Source organism: Sander lucioperca, chromosome 21 (assembly GCF_008315115.2).
Source record: "Sander lucioperca isolate FBNREF2018 chromosome 21, SLUC_FBN_1.2, whole genome shotgun sequence".
Taxonomy (NCBI): Eukaryota; Metazoa; Chordata; class Actinopteri; order Perciformes; family Percidae; genus Sander; species Sander lucioperca.
Genome location: NC_050193.1, coordinates 1,037,552 through 1,057,551, shown reverse-complemented (window position 1 = coordinate 1,057,551; position 20,000 = coordinate 1,037,552). Strand labels below are relative to the sequence as shown.

At 40.2% G+C, this 20,000-nt stretch overlaps 3 protein-coding genes and 1 pseudogene across 3 annotated transcripts in view; 1 reads left to right on the top strand and 3 right to left on the bottom strand.

The window, feature by feature from the left end:
- Positions 1-1,642, top strand: part of LOC118494115 — a 2,890-nt gene extending 1,248 nt beyond the window's left edge. Inside the window, exons 1-2 of the mRNA XM_035996647.1 lie at positions 1-152; positions 609-1,642. The exon at positions 1-152 is cut by the window's left edge and continues 1,248 nt beyond it. Coding sequence (XP_035852540.1) covers positions 1-152; positions 609-1,307 — 851 coding nt within the window. The 3' untranslated portion in view covers positions 1,308-1,642. The remainder of the gene's footprint in view (positions 153-608) is intronic.
- The window catches only part of LOC116055156 (SE-cephalotoxin-like), a 521,701-nt gene that overhangs the window by 163,597 nt on the left and 338,104 nt on the right, over positions 1-20,000 (bottom strand). The window lies entirely within an intron of this gene.
- Positions 1-20,000, bottom strand: part of LOC116062301 — a 1,036,964-nt pseudogene that overhangs the window by 689,630 nt on the left and 327,334 nt on the right.
- Positions 1-20,000, bottom strand: part of LOC116055159 — a 137,506-nt gene that overhangs the window by 104,576 nt on the left and 12,930 nt on the right. The gene's annotated exons all lie outside the window — the stretch shown is intronic.

Below are 20,000 nucleotides of genomic sequence, written 5' to 3'. Positions count from 1 at the left end.
TTTTGTATTCTCCACCCAGTCCTCTGACTCCCAATGCTGAACCTGCTGCCAATATTTTCTTGGATGTAACAGTATCATCTGCCTCTATGCCCCGCCTAGAAGCCTGCTCTGCTGTGGTTCCAGCTCTGCCATCTTCTGTTCCCCCTACTGATGAACCTCTTGCCATCACTGTCATTCAGGATGGTTTGACAATCAGCCAGATTGAACCAGCGGAGCAGTTGACCCCAGAGACAGACTTTGCCGAGGTGTCATCACCACCACTTCCTCTGACCCCTGCCACTGAACATCCAGTCACGACATCAGTCCTGGATAGTAACCATATGAATGAAAGGACCACCAGAAAACCTGACTCTTCTGTCTTGTCTCCTCCACACGGTTCTCTGACTAGTTCTAAATCTTCTGCAAACATTGACTTGGATGAAACGGAGGATTCTTCCTCTGTGCCCAGCCTAAAAACTCCTGTGGCTACAGCTCATCCAGCGCCTCCTCCTGCTGAACCCACAGTGACTACGTCAGCCCTTAATAGTGAGGACTTGAGCGAGCAGATCACCACAGAACCAGACTCTGTTGTGGCTTCAGCTCCAACACCTACCGTGACCCCTGCTGAGGAACCTCCTACCATCACTGTTGTCCAGGATGGTTTGACAATCAGCCAGATTGAACCAGCGGAGCAGTTGACTCCAGAGACAGACTTTGCCGAGGTGTCATCACCACCACTTCCTCTGACCCCTGCCACTGAACATCCAGTCACGACATCAGTCCTGGATAGTAACCATATGAATGAAAGGACCACCAGAAAACCTGACTCTTCTGTCTTGTCTCCTCCACACGCTTCTCTGACTAGTTCTAAATCTTCTGCAAACATTGACTTGGATGAAACAGAGGATTCTTCCTGTGTGCCCAGCCTAAAAACTCCTGTGGCTACAGCTCATCCACCACCTCTGACTCCTACCATCACTGTTGTACACAATGGTTTGACAATCAGCCAGATTGAACCAGCGGAGCAGTTTACTCCAGAGACAGACTTTGCTAAGGGGACATCTCCACCACTTCCCATGACTCCCCCTGCTGAACCCCCAGTCATGACTTTAGTCCTGAATGGTGAGGATGTGATCAAGGAGCTCAGCAGAGAACCAGACTCAGCTGTGACTGCGACTCTACAGGCTCTTCCAATCAACCATGATGCAGCGCAGGATGACCTTACAATCAGCCAGGTTAAGGTTGAAAAGAAGAGTGGAGTCCAGCGCTTCTTCAGTTGGTTCAGGAAAACACTATGCTGCTGTTGCCTGCCTGAAGACGCAGACTGAGGGCCAGATGTACTAACGCTTTTGCACCCACTTCAGGCGTATTTGTTTCGCAACGTGCGTGTAAAAGCATGGCGATGTAGGCTATGTACAGACAGGCCGCACTGAGGTAAAAGCGTATGGCGTTATATATGTGCCTCATTCCTGAGCAGGTAATTGTATGTTTTGAGCACAGAGAACTATATTCTGCAAGCACATTATATTACATTTTGAACAGAAATTAACACTTGCAAAAAATAACTTTGTTTGAGCAAACAATAACCTATTCGGTGCTACTCTGTGTGTAAGGTGTAGAAAATGTAACAACTTTTTTTTATTTCATATAGTAATATTTATAGTATATATAAAACAGTATTATTAAAAAACTTAATAATCGATTGGATGTACCCGATGGATGTACCCTCCGGTGAGGCCATGGCAACGTCACAGCACCGGACGCTTTACCACATTAATTTTGTTGAAAACTTCGTTGTGTGAAATGTAAAAAAAAAGGTAAGTATTTTTTTTTATTTTATATAGTAACATATAAAGTATATATTGAATGTCTTATTTATAATATCAATGATTCAGTGGTGTGTGTTTTTAAATGTTGTTTTACTTCACGCCATCGGGCACGTAGCAATCAGACATAAAGACTTACACCTGGGAGCCAGAGTGGGAACTGACTGTTTTTTAGATAAAGAGGACAGAATAGCAACGAGGAACAGGCAGCTGCAGACACGACAGGCAGAGGAACAGACGGAGAGACAGAGGAACAGACGGAGAGACAGAGGAACAGACGGAGAGACAGAGGAACAGACGGAGAGACAGAGGAACAGACGGAGAGGCAGAGGAACAGACGGAGAGACGCAGAGACCGGAGCTTGGAGCCTGGAGCCCAGTGAGAAGAGTAGCGGTCTGGTCTGAAGGAGACCGGAGGGTACATCCAAAAAAACCCTCAAACACCGAACGCTAGCGGCAAGCAGTGGGAGGAGGTCAAACTCCTCCCTCCCGCGTAAGTCCCATTCTAAGACCGGTGTTTGTGAGTAGTAGGAAACTGTGGCGTTGTTTTTAAAAGGACGTTTGACTGGCCCTGAGTTCTCTTCACAGGCTCTGCCCGAGGGGAAGAACCAACAGTAAAGGAGCTGGTTGCCAGTGGAAATCTGTGGACATTTTAATCTCCGACTCCTCTCTGCTGTGCCATTGTTTTAGTTTGATTTTAGTTGTTTGGGTTTTGTTTTTTTAAATTCTTTTAAAGAGGAATTTTAATTGTTTTATGTTTTTTTATAATACATTGTTATTCCTCAAAGAAACTGGGTTTTATTCACTGGTTTTAAATACACCTTTTTAACTGCTCTCCCCCGGTACAAAGAACCTGTTTTCATTTTTTGATTAGAATATTTATAGTTTTTAAGAGGTCCTAGGCCTCAATATAAAAATATTCCTAGGTGGCGTTGTCGGCCCCTCTCCTCTTTACAACTTGGCGTTTGCCGGCAGGATCTGGGTACAGAGAGCAGTGTGGTGTACTTTTAACAGTGAATATGATGATGCCTGTATATCCTGGTGCCCCCTGGCTGCCAAAGTTTAAAGGTCCAAATAGTGACTTAAAATGTCAGGACTGGAAGGAGCAAATACAGGTCTTACTAGGAGTGCAAGAGCTAGCAGAGGCCAGAAAAATTGACATTGTGCTGGGAGCATTAGCTGGGGAAGCCAAACGGCAGGTTAGTGTTTTAGAGGATGATGAAAGGGATCGAGTACGCAAAATCTTTGTGTATTTGGTCTCTATATGGAGACAGAACCAGCGCCCCAGTGTTAAGGTCTCAGTTTTTTAGTTGTGTCCAAAGACCAGATGAAACTGTGCCCTCATCCATTCTAAGGCTAAGAGAACTGTATTGCAGGTTGCGGCAACATGACCCTGAGGGAACCCCCCCTGATACGGTTCTGCGAGACCAGCTGCTGTTGGGGTTGCGTGAAGGTTCCCTGGCTCAGGCCCTGAAGGTCTATGTCCGCCGTAATCCTGATGAAACTTTTGCTGCAATCAGACAGGAGGCGCTGCTGCTTGATGCAGAACATGGGAACCCCCAACCAGAGGTAATCTGTGCTTCTGTGTATAAACCAAATGTGCCCCCCCCCCATCACAGGACACCAGCTGGAGAGAGACCTGGAAAAGAGAGGTCATGGAAGAGGTGAAATCTCAAATGACCGGGTTCACCCAGGAACTGTTGCGAGAGATTAAACCGCTCCTCCAGCCAGCCAGTATTGCCCCACAGCCCCTAATACAGCCTCATAGGGAGCGACAGAGACCAGTTTTCCAGGCAAACAACTGGGATGAGCAAGGTAGGCCCATTTGCCGCCAATGCAGACAAGCAGGCCACATAGCTAGATTTTGTAGGAGGCCAGCTACTGCTCGGCCGGCTTTAAACTAGCCTTCCCTGCTGCTGAGGTCTGAGGGGCAGGGGTTGACGTCTGCTACGTCCTGTTACACCCTGCTACACCCTGCAGTGCCCTGCTACACCCTGCTACACCCTGCTACACCCTGCAGTGCCCTGCTACACCCTGCTACGCCTTTCAGTGCCCTGCTATGCTATAAACACACACACACACACACACACACAGTAACTCTTGGGGGAATTACTGGAATTGTTGGGTCTTTAGTTAGTGTGGTCTAGACCTACTCTATCTGTAAAGTGTCTTGAGATAACTGTTGTTATGATTTGATACTATAAATATAAATTGAATTGAATTCAGTTTAATTGGTGTAATACTCTTTTTTTTGTGTTTTCTCTTTTTCAGAACTGGATTGGTAACTACAAAAGGTCCTTTAAAGCTTCTTCTAAGCCCCAGCCGCCAAACAAAAACTTTACAGACGAGAGCTGTCACCTTACAATCTTTTTTGTTGGGACATTCTCAAAAACAAAGGTGAGAAACAATATTTAATGGATGCTTTTAATTGTTATACTAAATGGATTGTTGTTGTACATAGCGGCCCTGTTTACATCAGGGGTTCACAAGGGTCATGAACCAGATTTTCCAGAAAGTATTTGCCAAGTATTTCACAGACTTAAGTTGCATTCATCAGTGTAAGACTGCTGTGTCTATTGAAAAGAATCATCAGGTTATCTACTGCAAACGTTATCTTGTTTTTGCCCTGCATTTCAAAGGTAATATTGGTTGTATGAAAGTCCACAGAAATGGACTCAACCCTATAATAGTGCAAATATACATAAAACAGTTTTATGGAATTAATTGTCTGTTTTCACATCTGCAGCCAGCTCCTCAGCTGCAACACCCACTACTAAAGATCCCATCACTGTGCTTTTGAAAAAAGTGCAAGATCTTTTCAACCAGAGATATAGTAAGCATATGTTCAACCACTTTTTTAGACTGATGTAAAGAAATGCCTTAAAGTTATATCTTGATAACCTAATATACCTTCAAGAATCAATGGCATTTATCAAATTAATAAATGATGTATCTAATGTACCCATCAACCATAAGATTATGACACTTTAACAAAACTAGCTTTCAACAGGAGGGAAGTTAGAATTATCCAACTGTGTAACATTGTGTAACATGTGCATGCATGTGTGTGTCCATGTCTTTCAGAGGAGGCCGGAGGTACTGAAGGCTCCCCTACCAGTCCCTTGTGAATAAAGTTGCTGGGCTGCCCACTGGACTTGACATCAAGAAGCCCTCCTTTTACGGAAGAAACCAATTAGAGGCCATTTTGGCAGCTGCTGAGCAAATTTCATTTGAAATAAGTAAGTGATATTAACAGTGGCTGTTGTCTTTCTTCACTTGTGTTCCTGCAGACCATTTGGCTCTATGCAAAGTGGGGAAAATAAGTTAACTAAAGAATAATACAGGCCTTCATGTGAGTCTTTGTATAATGCTGGGCCATTGCAGACATCCAGAACAGCTTTATTGCATTTTGTCATATATTGTATATGCATCTTTGACAGTTTGTAAGGGTTGTGACAATATTCCTCAGTTGGAGTTTTCATCATTATAGTTTAACAGGTTTTCTAAAAAGGCACCTCTCCAGAATATCCTAGAAGTGTTTAGTTGAATGTGACTGGGATGGCCCTCGGCAATGGTTTCCATCTTTTTCATGCTCATAAAACTATTCAGTAATTCAATTCTATGTCTATCATTCCTGTGAATTATATACCTTCATTGATACTGCTATTTGATTAATTGTTCTCCAGTAATGCAGGAAGACCAATTATTTGTTATGCTCATATTACACATTTTCCTTTTTCCTAAACATATCAATTAGATACAGCACAATGCAACCCCAGTGACATGGCAGAGGGAATGTCCGAGCACATGGACGCAGAAGGTATGCTGAGTTGTTTTATGCCTGACTGAGTAGCTGGAGAGGTGGCAGTTCACCTCCTGGGCACTGCCAAGGTGATCTTTAGCAAGGCACCGAACCCCCCCAACGGCTGGAGATCAATAAAAAAAATATAAATTAAAATATTGAATTCAATTTAAATGAATATATAACATTAAACTTAAGAAGCACATTTCACTAGATATGTAACTTTTGTAATTCAATTCTCATTACACAGCATATCTGACCACTGTCCACATTAATGTCTGATGCAAATTATATGATGAAATCTTCACCTTTTGTGTCGTGGTTGAATGTCTTTAAATCAACAGACACAGCAGTTTGCATCCAGAAGAAGTCAGTGGAACAGATCTTTGAGGCCATGTGTGGAAATGGTATTTCTTGCAATCTTAATACATTTTGAAAGCCAATTGCTACAAATCAGTTTTTGGTATTGCTTAAATGGAACTTCTGAGATCTGCCATTGACATTTGACAGAGAAACGCTCACTTGTTTGAAAATTACAATATATAGATACAATATTTATCCATTAAACAGCTTCTATAAGCTTGGTATCCTGATCGTTTCACACTTTGAATTGGCTGTTGAGATTTAGATGTTTACTATAACCATTGACAGTATAAATGCTGCCAAATTGCATTACAAATTTTAATTAAGATTCAAATCTTTTGTATTTTTATTTTTTGTATTTGTACCAAGAAAGATGTTATTGTGTTTTCTTTTATGTTCTTTCGGTGCACAGCAGATGGAAGGAGAGTCCTCAGAAACAGCCACTACTGTAGCCATGGTGATGACTGCAGATGAAGGTATCTGTCCAAACTGTTGTTATTTATATTTAACCAGGAAGTCCTATTGATACTAATAACGCCTTTTTCAAGCAGCAAAGATAAAAACAAGTAATTTCAACAGATTACAATACTGCAATACGTAATCACAATTATGTTATTACAGGTGAAAACTGGTTGCATGTGATTGAACCTAAAATGCATTTCATCTGGTTGCAGTACAATGAAAAAACGGAAGTTGAAACAACTGAAAATAATATATAAGAACAAAGATTCTGACATGAAAACTAGGGATATTTCCAGGACAAATGTTTGCCAAACCAGCTCAATTTAAATGTCAACTGGGCTCCACAGTCTTTTCTGACTTATTTTATTGTTATTTAACTTTGCTTGGTGTTTAACCGTTAAAAATCAGGGATTTTCATTTGGCAAAAGTAGAAAATGAAATGGCTGCCTTAGAGACATTGTTTTATATATGTTGATGATTTCAACTAACTGGCTTCACTTCCAAAATATTTCTGTTTTTCTTTTCGGTAGATGGAGGCAATTTGTGCTGTGTCTGCCGCATCCATTTTGATGACAAGAAGAAGAAGAACGCTACAAAGAAGTGGCGTTCATGGTCTCAGTGCTCAGTGGGCCAATCATGGTCCCACACTGCCTGTGGTTTTAAAAGAACCATGTGCCTTCATTGCCAGGGTCAACACACCATGCAAACCGCCTGATTTCTAGTAGTCTATATCTAGGTCCGTTGCCACTGAAAATTCCAGGGATGTCCCTCGTTTTCGGCTGATGTCCGTCCCCTTCCTCTTTCTTTGTGTTGGCGTTCTAACCTCTGGTGGATTTGTGAGGACTATGGTTAACTGCTCCTCAGATCTCTGCAGGGTAAATCCAGACAGCTAGCTAGACTATCTGTCCAATCAGAGTTTTCTCTTGTATGAATAAAACTTGTTCACTGTGTTGATGGCCCCCACCACAACCCTACAAAACACTCCGTTTAAAAAGAACCCTGGAGCGTTTGGTCGGAAAGTCCGGCTCGTGTGAAAGCTCGTCCGAACTCTGGTGCAGGTCTGTACGGATTGTATATATGTATACATACATATATATATGTATACGGATTTAGCCGGCGGCCTTGAGTTTGACACGTGATTTAAAGCCTTTTAACATTTATTAGGTGCCTATTCATCATTTTCATTAAAATAGACTTCATATGAATCTTGTCACTGTCTTTGGATTACACTTTACTGTAAGAAGAAGACTGTGATATTTTCATTTACCCTAGTTAAGATTCTTTGTACTTTATTGTTGTTTATTGGCACCATCAATGTGGTTCCTTTCAAACAGTACAATGTGGGGAACATTAAAGTTGTATTGTACTGAATTGAGTACACATGTTGTAAATAAAAAGTAGCCTATTTCTCAGTTTCATTATTGGCTCACCTATTCAGTACCCAGGGTCACAGTATGATTTGATGTTTTACATAACTTAAACTTATTTTCCACATGTCATGAATCCAGCATCTTGAGCCTGTTTTACCAGTGTTTTGTTTTTGCTCTAACCTGAAGTTCGTGAGTTCCTGAGTTTTCCTGAACACATCCCGGCTGATTCTCCAACGACTTACACCTGCTGCTATCTGCACACCAGGTCCTGATTACCATTCCCTGCACCATATAAGCCGTGACCAGACATCATTCCCTGCTGGATCGTTAGTGTAACCAGTATGTTTAGCTCTCGTATCAAGCTACTAGTTTTAGAAAGTCTTTTGCTGTTTTTGTCTCTTTGCCTGTCTCTAATTTGCCGCCTGTTCCTCTGTCTACAGTTACTCACCTGGATTGTCACTCTCACCTGCCTGGCTTACTACTTCACTGCAGCTCATTTGGATCAGCACAGAAACCTCCAGCCTTCCAGCCTCACTCCCTGCCGACCAAACTGGACCTAATCGTTTCCACATTCAATTTCCAAATAAATACTCACCTTGTATTTTCTACTTACCTTGTCCTGGTCTGCTTTTGGGTTCCTGCGCTAGACAAATCGTGACACCACAGTCCTACTACTCAGACTGTTAGAATGTTCTTGTATTGTCACTAGTAGGTATTTTGCACAATTGATATTGAAAAGAGGGTTTATGTCAGAGGAGTAAAAACTTGTGAAAACGTGGGCATACAGTTGGAAGACTACACTTTATTTATTTCTAATTTTAAAATAATGGTTGCTTTTTCAAATTTGCAGCATGACATTCAGTATCAAAAGAAAATATCAAAAGTACAACAATTGATACATCAACAAGATAGAAGAAAAGCTACAAGCAAAGAAAAAATTTGTCCACAAGTATTCTTTACTGTCACGTGTTAAGCGTTAAACGTTTTAGAGAAAATACGAAAGTGTGAAACTGAATTATTGTTTTGATAAAAGACCTTGACAAATGAAGTCCAAATGATGCCATACTGTGTTCAGTTAGAAATCAGGGGAGGGCATACCACACAACATCTCCTTGGCCGTACCAGCGTTTCACATTTATGGACACAAATTGCCCTGCCAGGTAAATTCATCATTCACTCTCTTTTTGGCCTCCATTTTTAATGTGTAGTACAAATGCCTTAAAGTAATCTTTATTCTAACATTTCCCCACCTGGTATTTGACTTGTTTCAGCACTGTTTAGTGATATGAAGTGAAAACCGCTTACAGTGTTCATATCTCTCCGGGTCACGTTAATAACTACAAGTGGATGATTGTTATAAGCAAATTTGTTTTATTTTTGTTTATTTTTTATGCAGATTAACATCTAATTTCTATAATTATTACATGAATATAAAGTAATGAAATGGACAAAAATGGAAAAAAAAATGTATAAGCTGTTTCCCAATTCAGGGTCTGCAGCCTTGGAAGGCTGCAACTGTAGACCGAATGGCTTATGTTAGGTTCATGAATTCCTAAGCATTGAATATTGAGTCAACAGTCATAAATGTCACTACTTGCCTTTCTCGTTGGCTCATGTTGACAAACATTAGCGGCATTTCATGACGACAGGAAGCTCCAAACACTCCTGTAACATCAAGTTTCTTTGCTTGTTGTTGGGACCTCAGAACGTTGCCAGCCTTGAAGTTACTGCAGTCCTAAAGATTTAAGGAACTATTAGATTTCTGAGCGGAATAATGGTCTTCTTCCAGGAGTTACATCTAACATGTCATGGACTCAGATTTTTCAGTCCTAATACAGTATTCTGCAACTTGTTTTTCCAGCGTAGGGTGTTGCAAAAACCCTCAACAGAAACCTGACGCTCCAGTGACAGACAAACAAAAAGCTCTAGCAGAGGGATGGAAAAGGCTGTCTGGGGCTTGTCGGTTGTTGCTGGCCAGAGCCCGTACCTTAGCAGAGTGCAGGCTTCTGGTTCACACGCACACATATTGACAGTTGGACAGGTGAAGCTGCTGCAGAGGAATCTTTGTTCCCGTTGTTAACATTACAGCCGTCTATTTGAACGTTGAAAAAAAGGCACAAAAGATTTTGAAAAAAATCAGCAAAAAGCGTAGAAAAAATTGATATGTGGGCCGGATCCAAATCTGCGAGGGGCCGGATTAGGGCTTGAGTTTGACACGCGTTTAGATTAATATCTGAATAAAGACAGATGTACACACTCAGAAACAGAAGTACTGTTAGATTAATATCTGAATAAAGACAGATGTACACACTCAGAAACAGAAGTACTGTTAGATTAATATCTGAATAAAGACAGATGTACACACTCAGAAACAGAAGAGCCCTCCTGTTGTCCTCAGGTCAAATTTGACCCACTTTCAAAAAGTTTCTATATCAGAAATTTTGGTTTTCTTTCAAACAAATTGTCCAAAAGACTAACCTGGATAGTTCCATACAACACTCTTCACAAGTTAAATAAATAATCAGTTCACTAGTTTCATTGAATTTTGGTGTTTTATTCAATTTTATAGCATTTGGAGAAAAAACAATTGATAAAAGGATGTTGAAAAAAGTGACACAAATGTTAAAAAAGTGACAAATGTCAAAACAGTGAGAAAAATGTCAAAAAAGTGACAGAAATGTCGAAAAAGAAATTACAAATGAAAAAAAAAGCTTGTAGGAAAAATCCCACAAAAACTTCAAAAGGCTCAGAAAAAGTCAACAAATGTTGAAAAAGTGACACAAAAATTGGGGGGGGGGGGGGGGAGCCACGAAAGTGTCAAAAAAGACTACAAAATGTTGTTAAAGGTTTTTCATTTTAAATTTTGACTCAGAAAAACAAAAAGTTGCAGGTCGATGGGAGGACAACACGAGGTTAAAATAACAACCCTGTTCTCTTAACCCTGGTATCGTCTTCCCGTCAAACACGTACTTGTATTTTCCCTCCGGTCGGGTTGCCTGTTTATAAAGCATAAAGTAACCTATAAATGATCACTTAATTCTGTGTTACATCTTTTTAGCCAACTTCATAACTTATTACCACTAGTTTTACACTTCTTTATGGAATTGATGGTGGATAAACCACATTTACATGAAATTATGCCTAATTATTTAGTAAAATAAGCAGAAATTATGAATTATCTTGACTAACAGTTTAGGTCAGAGGAAGATATGTTTATGAATGATCCCAGATTTTCACCTCTGAAGACCATGAAAGTAGTGATCGTCATGGAACCATCCATGTTGTTTTTGGGGAATTTGGTTGAAAAGAAAGCCATGTTTCTGATACAGGAACTCTGAAAACTGTTAAATGTGACCCGAGGACATCAGCAGGGTTAAAGGAACACGTTAAACAGAGTACCTGTAAGTTCAGAAACGTTCTGGTCTCGTAGCTCGTAGTGAGTGTGAGCAGAACGGCTGCTTTTTCACTGAACTGCCTCGCACTATATTTATATTTAAATCTTAAATCTCAGACTATACTGATAATGCACTATGTTTATATTTAAATCTTAAATCTCAGACTATACTGATATTGCACTAGTCCTTCTCTCTCTTCAATTATTATTGTATATATTTCTTGTAAAATTGTAAATTCCATTGTATTGTTATTCTGTAACAGTATTTTTATATTTCTAACTGTCCTTTCTGTTTTATATGTTAGTGAGTGTTGTACTTTGAGAGCAAAGATTAACCAGAGTCAAATTCCTTGTTTGTTTACACAAACCTGGCCTATAAAGCTGATTCTGATTTAGATATTTTATGATGAAGGCAGCAAAACAGTTTCCAGTAAAGGCTTCTTCTCCTCTTCCTCCTCCTCCTCCTCCTCCACGTCATCTCCTATATCTTCCCATCGCCATTTCAACAGAGGAAGAAGAGAAGCAACCAGAGAACAAGACAGACACGATGGCTGGAGCTCCGTGAGTATTTTAAACTACTTTTTCATTTCCTCCTCCTCCTCCTCTTTCTCTGCTGACATACCGCAGCTAATTCATTTCTAAAAGTTGATAATGAACTGTTAAACGTGTAATTGATGTTTACAGGCGTCTGCGTTCTGTTCTTCAGTCTGTTCTTAATCTGCTGCTTTTAGTTTCTCTGCTCTGTGTAAACATACGTTATCAAAACGTGAATCCTTATCATCTGTTTGACTTTGAAAACACTAAATCTACTCTAAAGACGCCGTCGAGAGAGAAAGTGGCGTGAAGAGAGAAAGGAGGGGGAGGGGGGATTCGTGGGTGTATTCAGCATAAGTGAATACACCCACGCTACACTACAATCCCACGGAGTGACCTGGAGCCAGCAAAGTGAAGGTTATCGACGTCACAGTGGCTGCTTTAAAATAAAGTGTGTGAGAGAAACAGGAGGTGGTAGCGGCCGGTACGGACGTTAAAGAAGTCACAGATACACTGCTGAACATCAGCCTGGCAGACAGGAAACAGGGCAGAACCTGCTGCTATACACTGCTGAACATCAGCCTGGCAGACAGAAAACAGGGCAGAACCTGCCGACCAAACTGGACCTAATCGTTTCCACATTCAATTTCCAAATAAATACTCACCTTGTATTTTCTACTTAGCTTGTCCTGGTCTGCTTTTGGGTTCCTGCGCTAGACAAATGGTGACACCACAGTCCTACTACTCAGACTGTTAGAATGTTCTTGTATTGTCACTAGTAGGTATTTTGCACAATTGATATTGAAAAGAGGGTTTATGTCAGAGGAGTAGTAAACTTGTGAAAACGTGGGCATACAGTTGGAAGACTACACTTTATTTATTTCTAATTTTAAAATAATGGTTGCTTTTTCAAATTTGCAGCATGACATTCAGTATCAAAAGAAAATATCAAAGTACAACAATTGATAGATCAACAAGATAGAAGAAAAGCTACAAGCAAAGAAAGAATTTGTCCACAAGTATTCTTTACTGTCACGTGTTAAACGTTTTAGAGAAAATACGAAAGTGTGAAACTGAATTATTGTTTTGATAAAAGACCTTGACAAATGAAGTCCAAATGATGCCATACTGTGTTCAGTTAGAAATCAGGGGAGGGCATACCACACAACATCTCCTTGGCTGTACCAGCGTTTCACATGTATGGACACAAATTGCCCTGCCAGGTAAATTCATCATTCACTCTCTTTTTGGCCTCCATTTTTAATGTGTAGTACAAATGCCTTAAAGTAATCTTTATTCTAACATTTCCCCACCTGGTATTTGACTTGTTTCAGCACTGTTTAGTGATATGAAGTGAAAACCGCTTACAGTGTTCATATCTCTCCGGGTCACGTTAATAACTATAAGTGGATGATTGTTATAAGCAAATTTGTTTTATTTTTGTTTATTTTTTATGCAGATTAACATCTAATTTCTATAATTATTACATGAATATAAAGTAATGAAATGGACAAAAATGGAAGAAAAAAAATGTATAAGCTGTTTCCCAATTCAGGGTCTGCAGCCTTGGAAGGCTGCAAATGTAGACCGAATGGCTTATGTTAGGTTCATGAATTCCTAAGCATTGAATATTGAGTCAACAGTCATAAATGTCACTACTTGCCTTTCTCGTTGGCTCATGTTGACAAACATTAGCGGCATTTCATGACGACAGGAAGCTCCAAACACTCCTGTAACATCAAGTTTCTTTGCTTGTTGTTGGGACGTCAGAACGTTGCCAGCCTTGAAGTTACTGCAGTCCTAAAGATTTAAGGAACTATTAGATTTCTGAGCGGAATAATGGTCTTCTTCCAGGAGTTACATCTAACATGTCATGGACTCAGATTTTTCAGTCCTAATACAGTATTCTGCAACTTGTTTTTCCAGCGTAGGGTGTTGCAAAAACCCTCAACAGAAACCTGACGCTCCAGTGACAGACAAACAAAAAGCTCTAGCAGAGGGATGGAAAAGGCTGTCTGGGGCTTGTCGGTTGTTGCTGGCCAGAGCCCGTACCTTAGCAGAGTGCAGGCTTCTGGTTCACACGCACACATATTGACAGTTGGACAGGTGAAGCTGCTGCAGAGGAATCTTTGTTCCCGTTGTTAACATTACAGCCGTCTATTTGAACGTTGAAAAAAAGGCACAAAAGATTTTGAAAAAAATCAGCAAAAAGCGTAGAAAAAATTGATATGTGGGCCGGATCCAAATCTGCGAGGGGCCGGATTAGGGCTTGAGTTTGACACGCGTTTAGATTAATATCTGAATAAAGACAGATGTACACACTCAGAAACAGAAGTACTGTTAGATTAATATCTGAATAAAGACAGATGTACACACACTCAGAAACAGAAGTACTGTTAGATTAATATCTGAATAAAGACAGATGTACACACACTCAGAAACAGAAGTACTGTTAGATTAATAACTGAATAAGGACAGATGTACACACTCAGAAACAGAAGTACTGTTAGATTAATATCTGAATAAGGACAGATGTACACACTCAGAAACAGAAGTACTGTTAGATTAATATCTGAATAAAGACAGATGTACACACTCAGAAACAGAAGAGCCCTCCTGTTGTCCTCAGGTCAAATTTGACCCACTTTCAAAAAGTTTCTATATCAGAAATTTTGGTTTTCTTTCAAACAAATTGTCCAAAAGACTAACCTGGATGGTTCCATACAACACTCTTCACAAGTTAAATAAATAATCAGTTCACTAGTTTCATTGAATTTTGGTGTTTTAGTCAATTTTATAGCATTTGGAGAAAAAACAATTGATAAAAGGATGTTGAAAAAAGTGACACAAATGTTAAAAAAGTGACAAATGTCAAAACAGTGAGAAAAATGTCAAAAAAGTGACAGAAATGTCGAAAAAGAAATTACAAATGAAAAAAAAAGCTTGTAGGAAAAATCCCACAAAAACTTCAAAAGGCTCAGAAAAAGTCAACAAATGTTGAAAAAGTGACACAAAAATTGAGCCACGAAAGTGTCAAAAAAGACTACAAAATGTTGTTAAAGGTTTTTCATTTTAAATTTTGACTCAGAAAAACAAAAAGTTGCAGGTCGATGGGAGGACAACACGAGGTTAAAATAACAACCCTGTTCTCTTAACCCTGGTATCGTCTTCCCGTCAAACACGTACTTGTATTTTCCCTCCGGTCGGGTTGCCTGTTTATAAAGCATAAAGTAACCTATAAATGATCACTTAATTCTGTGTTACATCTTTTTAGCCAACTTCATAACTTATTACCACTAGTTTTACACTTCTTTATGGAATTGATGGTGGATAAACCACATTTACATGAAATTATGCCTAATTATTAAGTAAAATAAGCAGAAATTATGAACTATCTTGACTAACAGTTTAGGTCAGAGGAAGATATGTTTATGAATGATCCCAGATTTTCACCTCTGAAGACCATGTCATGGAACCATCCATGTTGTTTTTGGGGAATTTGGTTGAAAAGAAAGCCATGTTTCTGATACAGGAACTCTGAAAACTGTTAAATGTGACCCGAGGACATCAGCAGGGTTAAAGGAACACGTTAAACAGAGTACCTGTAAGTTCAGAAACGTTCTGGTCTCGTAGCTCGTAGTGAGTGTGAGCAGAACGGCTGCTTTTTCACTGAACTGCCTCGCACTATATTTATATTTAAATCTTAAATCTCAGACTATACTGATAATGCACTATATTTATATTTAAATCTTAAATCTCAGACTATACTGATATTGCACTATTCCTTCCCTGTCTTCAATTATTATTGTATATATTTCTTGTAAAATTGTAAATTCCATTGTATTGTTATTCTGTAACAGTATTTTTATATTTCTAACTGTCCTTTCTGTTTTATATGTTAGTGAGTGTTGTACTTTGAGAGCAAACATTAACCAGAGTCAAATTCCTTGTTTGTTTACACAAACCTGGCCTATAAAGCTGATTCTGATTCTGATTTAGATATTTTACGATGAAGGCAGCAAAAAAGTTTCCAGTAAAGGCTTCTTCTCCTCTTCCTCCTCCTCCTCCTCCTCCACGTCATCTCCTATATCTTCCCATCGCCATTTCAACAGAGGAAGAAGAGAAGCAACCAGAGAACAAGACAGACACGATGGCTGGAGCTCCGTGAGTATTTTAAACTACTTTTTCATTTCCTCCTCCTCCTCCTCTTTCTCTGCTGACATACTGCAGCTAATTCATTTCTAAAAGTTGATAATGAACTGTTAAACGTGTAATTGATGTTTACAGGCGTCTGCGTTCTGTTCTTCAGTCTGTTCTTAATCTGCTGCTTTTAGTTTCTCTGCTCTGTGTAAACATACGTTATTAAAACATGAATCCTTATCATCTGTTTGACTTTGAAAACACTAAATCTACTCTAAAGACGCCGTCGAGAGAGAAAGTGGCGGGAAGAGAGAAAGGAGGGGGAGGGGGGATTCGTGGGTGTATTCAGCATAAGTGAATACACCCACGCTACACTACAATCCCACGGAGTGACCTGGAGCCAGCAAAGTGAAGGTTATTGACGTCACAGTGGCTGCTTTAAAATAAAGTGTGTGAGAGAAACAGGAGGTGGTAGCGGCCGGTACGGACGTTAAAGAAGTCACAGATACACTGCTGAACATCAGCCTGGCAGACAGGAAACAGGGCAGAACCTGCTGCTATACACTGCTGAACATCAGCCTGGCAGACAGGAAACAGGGCAGAACCTGCTGCTATACACTGCTGAACATCAGCCTGGCAGACAGGAAACAGGGCAGAACCTGCTGCTATACACTGCTGAACATCAGCCTGGCAGACAGGAAACAGGGCAGAACCTGCTGCTATACACTGCTGAACATCAGCCTGGCAGACAGGAAACAGGGCAGAACCTGCTGCTATACACTGCTGAACATCAGCCTGGCAGACAGGAAACAGGGCAGAACCTGCTGCTATACACTGCTGAACATCAGCCTGGCAGACAGGAAACAGGGCAGAACCTGCTGCTATACACTGCTGAACATCAGCCTGGCAGACAGGAAACAGGGCAGAACCTGCTGCTATACACTGCTGAACATCAGCCTGGCAGACAGGATACAGGGCAGAAACACTAACTGTTAACCCTCGACTGGCTTGGTCAGAGTCACTGTAGTGCTCTTTAGTAAACTGTAAGTACTCAGTTACTTTCCACAAGTACAATACTTCCCTCAGAGATGTAATGGAGTACAAGTAGAAAGCAGTAGAACATGGAAATACTCAAGGAAAGTACACTACAATATGTATTTATGTCCAGTACTTCTGGTTCAACTTAAAAACATAACCGTGTTAAAGGTGACCTATTATGTAGCATGTTCAGGTTCATACGTGTATTTTGTGATTGTACTAGAACATGTTTACATGCTTTAATGTTCAAGAAACACTTCTTGTTTCTCCTCCTGCCCCCGGCTGCTGCTCCTGTATTCTCACGACAAAAACTCAATTAAATGCAAAAAAAATAAATCAAAAACGTGACAAAAAGCTACAAACCCGCTGTCTGAAACTGTGCTCTGATTTGAACAGGACAGGTAACACCTACTATATTATTTGTGACATCCTGCGGGACATGAGTGACGATTACTTCAAGGCTTTTAAGTGGAACCTGATAAACATGACAGACATCCCACAGTGCGAGCTGGAGCCAGCAGACAGGCTTAAGACCGTGGACCTGATGATGCCATATCACGGTCAGGATGCCATGAACATGACCATGGATTCATTGAGACAGATCCAGGGGAACGACCTGGTGGAGTGTTTGACTGCTACCTGAGAGGTAAAAACACGCAGCGCTGTATTTAACCCTTCGGACAGTTTCACAAAACGCTTGAGTCACTTTTAATCAAACTTCACAGCAAAGTACAGTTTTGAGATACAGTTGTGTTCAGAATAATAGCTGTGTGTTTAAAAAAGTGAATAATGCCCAAAATCCTTAGAATAGCTTTTAATTCCATAATATCAATGCATTGGGAACACTGCACATTCAATTCCAACTCAAAACATGACCAAAATTGATCAAGTTTGTGTTATACCTTTACAGAAAGTGAAGAAAAAGGAATGTTAGGCTGTTTTTTTACAAACTCAAACATTTGCTGTATAAACTGAAAAATGTCTCAAGGGTTAGCTTTACTTTGAATCACTGCACTAATATTTAGTTGCATAACCATTATTTCTGAGAACTGCTCCACATCTGTGTTGCATGGAGTCACCTGTGAACAGGTATTCCAGCCCAGGACGACTGAACTACATTCCACAATTCCTCTGCATTACTGGGTTTGGCCTCTCCAATCAACTTTTTCATCAAAGTCCGCTGTTCCTCAGAGCAATGTCTGGAACGACCCATTTTGCTGAGTATTTCAGTGTGAAATGCACTATAACCAGCAGGCACAACATTTGCTTCCTTCCATCCTTAAATATGGGCCATAACTGTTTCTTCACAGAATCAATCACCTCACTAACTGAACACACCACTGCTATTATTTTGAACATGCCCCTTTCAATTACAGATTCAAGAACACAGAATGAGCAGCATGATGTCATGACTGTTGGTCTGTTGGGTTTCTATGACTCTACAACACTTACTAGGAAATTATTTGCCATGTAGAAATCACTTCTACCAAAAAATTTGATTTATGAGGTTAGTGATGTTGGACTGCTATTATTCTGAACACAACTGTACTTGTTCTGTACTCAGCACTGGAATGTAACTAAGTACATTTACTCCAGTACTGTACTCAGTCCAAATGTTGAGGTACTTGTACTTTACTTGAGTCTTTTCTCTTCATGCCACTTTCTACTTCTACTCTGCTACATTTCAGAGAGAAATATTGGACTTTTTACTCCACTACATTCATCTGTTCCAGCTTTAGTTACTAGTTACTTTAGTTACTCCACTACATTCATCTGTTCCAGCTTTAGTTACTAGTTACTTTAGTTACTCCACTACATTCATCTGTTCCAGCTTTAGTTACTAGTTACTTTAGTTACTCCACTACATTCATCTGTTACAGCTTTAGTTACTAGTTACTTTAGTTACTCCACTACATTCATCTGTTCCAGCTTTAGTTACTAGTTACTTTAGTTACTCCACTACATTCATCTGTTCCAGCTTTAGTTACTAGTTACTTTAGTTACTCCGCTACATTCATCTGTTCCAGCTTTAGTTACTAGTCACTTTAGTTACTCTGCTACATTCATCTGTTACAGCTTTAGTTACTAGTTACTTTAGTTACTCCACTACATTCATCTGTTCCAGCTTTAGTTACTAGTTACTTTAGTTACTCCACTACATTCATCTGTTCCAGCTTTAGTTACTAGTTACTTTAGTTACTCCACTACATTCATCTGTTACAGCTTTAGTTACTAGTTACTTTAGTTACTCCGCTACATTCATCTGTTCCAGCTTTAGTTACTAGTTACTTTAGTTACTCCACTACATTCATCTGTTCCAGCTTTAGTTACTAGTTACTTTACACATTAAGATTACTGCAGACAGAACACATGTAGTTTATAAATCTGATGTTTGATTCTAAAGTAAACTAACCAACAATATAACAGCTACAAGTCACGCTGAGATGATCAGACCATTACACACACACACAGCTGGTTGATCCTTTACACTTTACACAATGTTTGAATACTTTCACTACATTTTCCTGGTGATACTTCCACACTTTTACTGTAACAGATTATATTTCTACAGTGTGGTATTAGTACTTTGACTGCAGTAATCTGAGTACTTCCTCCAGCGCTACTCGAGTGTTTATTTATTTGCTCCTTTTTATAAACACTCAGCGCTTCACGTTATCAGAAGATGAAACAGGAGTGTAGTAGATTCTGTCTGAACATCCCAGAATAATATCTAACACCTCTCTCCGTGGGTTTCAGGGTCTCTGGGGTAACGGCGGCGATGCACCGCCTTCTTCACACTCATCTGCTCGCTCGCTACACCCCACTACACCCTGCACTGCCCTGCTACTTCTTCCATCCCTCTCATTCCAGATTGCATTTGTTTACGAGTGTTTCCAGTCGTGTTCACCTCTCCTCCCTCTCTCTCCTCCCTCTCCTCTCCTCCTTCCTCTCCATCCTCTCCTCTTTCTCCTCCCTCTCCTCTCCATCTTCTCCTCTCTCTCCTCCCTCTCTCTCCTCCCTCTCCTCCTTCCTCTCCATCCTCTCCTCCCTCTCCTCCTTCCTCTCCATCCTCTCCTCTCTCTCTCTCCTCCT